This window comes from Gavialis gangeticus, unplaced genomic scaffold (assembly GCF_001723915.1).
Source record: "Gavialis gangeticus isolate Ggan-Ray unplaced genomic scaffold, GavGan_comp1, whole genome shotgun sequence".
Classification (NCBI taxonomy): domain Eukaryota; kingdom Metazoa; phylum Chordata; order Crocodylia; family Gavialidae; genus Gavialis; species Gavialis gangeticus.
Window position 1 is genome coordinate 4,368,879 of NW_017729018.1, and position 8,302 is coordinate 4,377,180.

Sequence of the window (8,302 nt, forward strand, 5' to 3'; positions counted from 1 at the left end):
GGGGGGGGGGGGGAAACAGTATGCACATGTTAAGCACCAATACTATTATATGATTATAGCATTATAAAAAAAAGTCTTCAGCACTTGTTTGAAGATTGTAAAACAGTTTCCAAAACACAAACCTCATGAGTTACCACCACCATTTGATAAGTCAATAGTGGATAAGGAAATGGGACTCATGAGTTCTGGTCACCGGATCTAGGTCTGGGAGCTAGAGTTGCATTGCTTTCTTCCATAAAACTACTTGCTTAAAGATAAAATGAACTGAAAACTTCCCAGTGTTAACAACTTAACTGGAGACTGGAAACCAGAAAATAAGGACATTCAACAAGGTTAGTAACATAGCACACCAACCCTTATCTGCCTCAGGCACATGAATTAAAAAAAATGGCACTTGCCAGAAGTTTGTGCTGCAATGATTCATGTATCACCACACCCAAACCAGGTCAGTGCTGCTACAGAATGAAAATTTAAAATGAATTTTTGAAGAAAGCCCAGGAGTTGCAAGGATATGCCTGCTCCCCACATTTCTGGCACTCCTTGTTAATCAGGTTTAAGGCACTATTGCAGTATTTACATGGTTTGAATTCAGGGCTGGCAGCCTGTGAGGGAATAAACTGTGACCCACTAGACTGTCACCCACCACTACTCCCTGCATTGCTCTGCCTGTAACAGCAGCCAGAGCCTCCAAGCACCCCTCTCCCCTCTGGCTTCTGCTGCCTGCCCTTGCCTCAAGGGACAGGGTGGGGAGCCAAAGCCCAGACTGAGGCCATGCAAGCATGCAGTGCAGCAGTGAACTGAGGGGTGCCTGTATGGTGCAGAAGGAAGGGAGGCATTAGCAGGGAGTGCAGTCCAGGAGGCCTGTGGCCAGAGCCATCCCAGGGCCCCTGCAGAGCCGGGAGGAGTGGCGACTCTGCACCACCACCGCTGGCTTTGCATCCAGCTGCTCGCTAAACCCCAACCCTGCCAATGGCGGCAGTGGCTTCTTCACATCTAGGGTATGCAGGGTCAGGGCCCTGCACAAGCTGATTTGCCCTGGGCCCCGCACCCTGCTTGGGTCAGCTCTACCTGTGGGTCACCATGGTGTGGTCCCCACTACCATGGCCCACAGGGCATAGGGCTCACAGCCACTTACAAGGTGGACAGCTCTAGCTTTCATTGATCAATATTTTATATCAGAAGGTGGTATTTAAAAATAAAACACCTCATCCTTTGTCTCCTACTTGCTCCTTACCAACTCTGGCTGTGTGACCCTCAAGCATGGATAATTTCTTCCCTGCAGCTGCATCCCAGATCTGTACAAAGCCCTTGTGAGTTCCAACTGCTACTAAGTTCCCCTAAATAAATTAAAAGAAAAATTCCAAATCAATAAAGCCAGCAAGGAGAAGCACACAAAAAGACTCAGAGGGCCACACCATAAACTTGAGGTTCTGAAAAAGGGGGCGGGGGGGCGCGGGAAAGAGAAGGATAAAGTCTCAAGAGAGATCATCCATGCTCAAAGGAATTCCAGCTAACCTGGGAGTGCTCGAACAGGGTATATACACATCCTCAACATCTTACTACTTATATTAGGAGAAAATTGCTCTAGGAACTAAACTAGATGCATCAAGAGAATCCTTTCAAGGCAAATAATACTGGCACTTTTCATGCATATTCTAAGCACTGTAGCATCATCAAGTCCTTGGTTTAGACAAGATGAAGCATCTTAAGTCCTTTGCAATGAGACGTGATCACTTTGTCCTCCACCTGTCACAGTCTAGCCTACCTTCTCCAGAATATCCAATGGTATTTGAGGACTTGGCTGCAGGGGTTTTGCCGCTAAGGATTTCAACAGGAACCTGAGATATTTAGCCCAGGCCTTCCCCAGACAGAACACATGCTACACGGTAGCACTACAAAGAATTACTTGAAATGCACCGACTGTATTAATTCACGTCAACAACTTTCCACAATGAGCAGCAAATATTAACCGAAGTTTGTGGCACCCGGGGAGTTGCACTGTGGGGACTGACAGCACAACTTACCCACACATGGGCAGATTTCTCTACTCCATTTATGATACATTTCTACATACCAAACCCTTATCTACATAGCAGGATAGCTGAGATGGTCGCTTTAGTCAAAGCTGACTCATCTGCCTAGCTTTTAACAAAAGGCAAAAAGCAATTAATGGTCTTTGGCATCACTTTTTTCCCCCCCTTAAACTATACAGCTCACACTGATGTATCAAACTGCATTCCTATCAATGGAGAGGCACCAAAAACAGTTCCAATTGTTTTACCCAGAAAAGTGAGCGCTTGGTGTGTATCTTGAAATGCAACAGTAGTTGAGAGGGGCAGAAAGTCCTCAGCACTTTTGAAAATGAAATCAATCATGTTTGACAGCATTATACGAACCCGTTCTGACCAGCCCACTGACGTTACAGAATCACCTTCCACAGATAAATCACACAACCGGGTCACCTTGAAAAGGGAAAGAAATTGAACAGCAGCAGCATAATGACCATACTAACAAATTAGCTATTTCACAGGCTAAAAACTGGGACTAAGAGCACTACCGAACCCCTGGAAGATGTTACGCTTAAGACACGATTAACACATTTTAAATAATGATCTGGCCACCTGTTTATGATATTAATGGCATGATAGAAGGGTGAAAATAAGCCCCCAAATTATTTCACAGAATGTGTAATAATTTTGTGACTAGTTTTCATTATGCCTCAAATTGCACTTGTGATCAGTGCACTGAGAGACTGCCAATCATGTTGGCAGTCCCTGCTGTGGGACAACACCAGAGTGTGGAACTCACTCCAGTGCAGTCCTGGGGCTGTGACACCCATCAGCTGAAGGGAAGTCTCAGTCCCAGGACTACACAGCTTCACGAGGCCCATGACTCTCTAGGGCACACTGCCAAGTAGGGCGCGTGGGATCTGTTCCCAAAAATTGCACATCTGCCATAGGTGTGGCATGGCAGGAGGCACGATTGTTGGGATAGGAAATTAAATCCCATTGTGCCTTAAGTGAATGTCTGCCAGAGGCCTTAGTGTTGCACTCAATATAAAACACATTTCATTTTATTTTAGTGCAGGGGAAGAACTGACACTGCAAATAAAATAGATTAGATTAGCTTATTACTTACTTGGCTAGTGCAAGCGCTCCACAGATAGACACAGGTACCAAGACCAACACTGAGTACATTGAGAGATGACCAGTCCACAAGGTTCAGGTAGAAGTCATCTTGCAGCTCTGGAGCATCCAGCACTTTGAAAGGAATCTTGGATATTTTTCTTGTTGGCTTTCGAGGCGATCTTAGCAATTTCTGGCTGTTACCCAAAGATATGCATATCTTATAAGGCTCTGTGATGGTACCAGCCAGTTTAGAGAAACTGCTACTGTACTGATCACAGCCTTTCTAAAGGACAGAATACAGGAAGTCATTTTAGTGGCTCGTTCATCAGTGACACCCACCCAAGGTGAGAATTAAGTTAGGCTCTTGTTCCTATAATGAAGCTAAGAAAAGGAAGGAACGTGCCAGTGGAAACACTGACCAAAAATCTCTATTTTTAAGGATGCTTGCTCTTTAGGAACTGGACAACTCCTACTTCCTACTCCTTTGTCCAAAATTCTGTAGCTAGTTGGTAATCAGTTACTATAAAACCAATCTGTCAAGAACCTCATCCTCTTTTCCTGCCCAGTGGGTAGCTTATTACCTTTTGTTGCTGACAGGTGAAAGGGAATACGGGGAGACCTCATTGCCATCATCTGGACTGGAGCGTTTGGTACTGAGGGAATACTGTACAAAGAAAGCACTAGATATAACAACCCTACACAGTACAAGTCCCAGCATGAGACGCTACCTACAAAATCCTGCACGGAGGCAGGTTTGTTTTGTTTTCTACCCGTTTGTCCCTTCCCTTAACATTTCCTTTAAATATTTACTCTAAAACAATACGGAGAAGTTAATTTTTACTCAGAGAGGTTATGGAATCTCCATCTTTGGAGGTGTTTAAGACCCGGCTAGACAAAGACCCACAAACAACACCAAGTTATGGGGGAGCGTGGTCACGCTTGAAGACAGGCTATGGATACAAGCAGATTGAGTGTCCCACAGAAGTATGGGGAGTCCCCAGTGCACTTGGCAGCAGACCCGAAAGTGGACCAGAAGCACTTCCGGTCCACTTCTGAGTCCACCTGGGAGCACACTGGGGACCCTGCTGAGCTCCTGTCAGACGCTCCATCCACCCCAGCATCACAGCATTTGCAAGCTGTGCCTGGTACCTTGAGGTATGTAGAAAAAACATTTAAAGCTGTGTCTACGTCCAAATTATCGAAACTCTTGGAATTAATTCAGAGGGTTCCAATTCGATTTGGAGAGATTAAAGGGTATCCCAACTCTATTAGGATTCGGCCACCAAATCTTCTCAGAATCAGCACTGACTCTTCAGATTTGGATTCGGCCAAATTGAATCAGGACAGTGATCCAAATCAATGACTCGAATCACTGTCCCCGATTCGGCCGAATCCAAATCCAAACCCAAATCGAATACGGCCGGTTTTGCACGCCCCTACTGTCTACCCTACTTATTTAGCATCATTGTCAATGACTCATTTTAATGTCGAGACTGCCAGATACAGCAACGTGCCAGGTGCCTATTACCATATTTGAGGAATGCCTGCTCCTCTCTGCAAGTTATAGCACAAGCATTGAAGGTTAAAAGACATTTTTCCATTAGCCACACTTACTGTGAAGAGGCTCTTCTTCTCTGGCGTAGATGGTTGCAGCCTCCTGTCCTCTGTTTGAGGATCCTGCACCTTCTCAATCCCTGCTCCCAAGAGTTCATTCTTCAGCAAGGCAGAGTATGCAAGGCCATCTGCATCAACAAAGACACATGCTTGAGCGAAGCCCGGAACAAACAGACTGGACTGAAGCTTGAAACCCATAGCTGGAAGCGAGGATGCCATGTCTGGTCATCCTTTAAATTTAAATCCACTTATCTGCATGAGGAGAAGACAAAATATACCGCTAACCTCGTTCCTAGCTTTATTCAGCCAAGACAGACATTTTTGGGAGAGGACAGCTCAAAAGAACAGAAAAGGGACCAAAGAGCCTCTCTCTTCTAAGTCATGAGCTCAGCAGCCCACCCAAAGTTCAATCTAGTTCTTTCTAAAGAAGTATCCACATCACAATTGTGCCACGAGTGCTAACTTCTTTATTCAAGATTAGATCAGCCATTTTGAGCAAGATATCCTTCTCCTCTGAGAAATGCTTCCAAGCAAAATGGAGGTCCAACACTAAGACACTGAGAGGAATGCTTATATTTTTACTGTTCATGCTTGTGACTTAGACTGGACTTCAGGCTCAAATCAAAGCTAAGAATGCAGGGGGAACAGTGGTACAAAAAAAGCTAACCTTTGCCATTGTCTGAGGTAGCATCCTTTGCTTTTCTGTTTTGACTTGGAGACTTTTCATTTTCCTGAAGGAGGAAAAATGCATGCTATCAAGCCAATCCTCACATGAACAGAGATCTGAAAAAAATCTTTTTTAAAAAATGATGTTAATGGGAAAGGCACCATGCTCTTTAGAAATCTGCAGATGTACAGTCACAAAGATCAGGGACACAGTTGATGGTAACTCTCCAGGGAGACAAGTTCTGAATCAGCAAGAGAACTGATGCAGAGAGGGGGAAGGAGCAAGATCCTGCCAAATCAGCTTTGGTAACTCTTTGCAAGGTATCACATCCTCCCCCACGCCTATCACCACAAGGCCTTGCCCTGATATTGCACAGTGCAATACTTACATTTATCCTGTGGAAGTTAATGCTCCAGTTGGCCCCAGCTCTGGAGGGAATAAACCTGTCTCCATGTTTACTTGGAGAAGACATTGGAGAGTTGGAAGGAGTCAGTGTTCTTCTCATCTCTGCTACCTGAAATTTGAAGCGTTGGGGGAAACTCATACATACAGAAATAAATACTGTCAGAACAAGTTCAAATGGACTGCAGGGGGAGAGGGTAGGGATGAGACAAGAATTTGCCTTCCTCTGTAGTAGGGGGCATGGCCCTCTTGGATGTATTTTAGCAACCCTTGCAGTGGTGAGAGACAGCCTCACGGTTGTATGACATTCTTGGTTTGCAGTTTTAGGAATAAATTAGACAAGCATTTGTATGGAATGGTCTGGATAGGGATGATCCTGCTTTGAGCCGGGGGTTGGACAAGATAACTTCCTAAGATCACTTCCAACCCCTACTTTTTTATGATTCTACGAAAGAGAGAGAAATGCTGGTCACAGGAAGATTGAAAGACACCACAGAAATCCATTCTCCTTCAGGCTGCACAAATCTGGGACAGACTGCAAAAGGTTGGCACCTTAAAAGCCTAATTGCACTCCCGCCCTCACATCTTCAGGGGATCTTCGTGACACAGAATGTCTCTCCTCATGCTTTCTCTCAATAGTTGAGATGAGTAGTATGTCCCTTGAAAGCTGGAAGACTGAAGGCAGGGCATTGGGTAGAAGTAGGTATGTAAGGGGCAATGATAGAATGAAAAAAGACCCAGTTTTTAATCCTCTGTTTATTTTGCAATCCATCTCCTTCAATCTCTCCGCACATGTGAACATATGCATTACAATGCAATTTTAAAGATTTTTTCTAGTGTTAGGCAGCAGACAATGCTTTTTAGTGCCATTTCTTTCCTTGGAGTGAAGCCTGAGTAGCATGTAACTAGTATACTGTAGTTTATTGTATATAACGTGCACCTGAGTATAATACATATCTTGTTTTTGAAAGGTAGAATGAAGGAAAAAAAAAAAGAAAAAAAAAGAGTTTTCCAGCAGTATGGCTCCATAGAGCAGAGACAGCTTAATCCTCAGCTCACCCAACCTCCCTGAAAAACAAAGCTGCTCACCGAAGACTGGTCTCCATATGTAGGATTTATGATTTTGAAAAGAGTTAGTTTCCAAGGCTGTGAAATAAGAAGAGGTAGACCAAGAGCTGCTAGCAGACAGCAAAATGGCCCTAAGGTTAGTTTGATCAATGGAACATCAAGGCCATTAAAAAGAAAAAGACAAGTATTAACAACTCTGGAATGAAAAGCAATGAGCCATTAAGTCAGACTCCTGCACCTGCCTGAATACTAATACAATGGTGACTACACTTTTCTGATTAACAAACACATCCCAATTTGGGGGGGTGGGGGGGTGGAAAATGGTGCATGGTGTGTGCAGATAAATATGGTATTTTTAAGACATGCAAAGTGTCCCAAGTACGGGCAACTCAGATATTGCTTCACCTTCCCATACAACAGGATCTATCTTGAAGGAATTTCACAGGCGAAGCAAGTGAACAAAACTGACAAACGGTTACAAGCATTCAGTGTCCTGTACCTCTCCTGGCCTTCCAGATTACAAGAGGTTGACATTTTGGGAATCAACATTGTACTGACAAGTCCTTCATACCTCCCCCTGATCCCTGCCCTGAGATATCCCTCATGGAGGCCACTATACTTTGCTCCTCCCCACACCTCTGTTTAATGAGATCTCTACTGACCAGACCTGAGCACCTATTAGTAGGCCTGTGTGAAGCAGCTAGTATTCACTTTGGATTCGGCCGACTCGGGGGACAGCGATTCGATTCAGTGATTCGAATCACTGTCCTGATTCGATTCAGAGATTCAGCAGCAGCTGAATCTCCAAATCAGCCAGGCCAGGCCCGGCCCGGCCCGGCCCATCCCTCACTCCTCTCCCAGCCCAGTAATGGCTGCCCCCGCCTGCCCCAGCTCCTGGCACTTGGGGGGGAAAAAAAGCCCTCGCTCCACAGGTGTTGCCAGGTGGGGGGCGATCCCCGCTGCCCCCTACTGCCCCACACTGCATGGGGAGGCTCTGCATGAGCCCCCAAACCCCTCCTCCCCTAGCCCTGCCACAGGTGCCCTGTACAGGCCACCTCTGGCCCCTTAAGAAAAAAACCCAAAAAACCTGAAAAAACCCCTGCTGCCAGCGGGAGTCATCCCTGCTGCCCCCCCCCGCCACACAGGGGCTCTGCACAAGCCCCTGAAGCCCCAAGGCTGCACCAGGAGAGGCGAGTCCCAGGGCTTTTCTCTTTTTTTTTCCTTATAGAGCCAGAGCCCCAGCAGGCAGGGCAGCCATGGGGGGCTCGTACAGAGCCCCCCACCATGCAGTGTGGGGCAGTGAGGATCACCCTCTGCCCAGCAGCACCTGGTGAGCACTGGGGCTTTTCTTTAAAGTACTGGGAGCTGGGGCAGGTAGGGGCAGCCATGGGGGGGGACTGGGGGTACTGGTGGGGGCCAGAGG

At 46.0% G+C, this 8,302-nt stretch overlaps 1 protein-coding gene across 1 annotated transcript in view; it reads right to left on the reverse strand.

The window, feature by feature from the left end:
- The window catches only part of FZR1 (fizzy/cell division cycle 20 related 1), a 36,467-nt gene that overhangs the window by 8,134 nt on the left and 20,031 nt on the right, over positions 1-8,302 (reverse strand). Inside the window, exons 3-9 of the mRNA XM_019513274.1 lie at positions 5,798-5,923; positions 5,410-5,473; positions 4,743-4,870; positions 3,710-3,792; positions 3,139-3,322; positions 2,397-2,462; positions 1,235-1,337 (exon numbers count right to left, since the gene is read on the reverse strand). Coding sequence (XP_019368819.1) covers positions 1,235-1,337; positions 2,397-2,462; positions 3,139-3,322; positions 3,710-3,792; positions 4,743-4,870; positions 5,410-5,473; positions 5,798-5,923 — 754 coding nt within the window. The remainder of the gene's footprint in view (positions 1-1,234; positions 1,338-2,396; positions 2,463-3,138; positions 3,323-3,709; positions 3,793-4,742; positions 4,871-5,409; positions 5,474-5,797; positions 5,924-8,302) is intronic.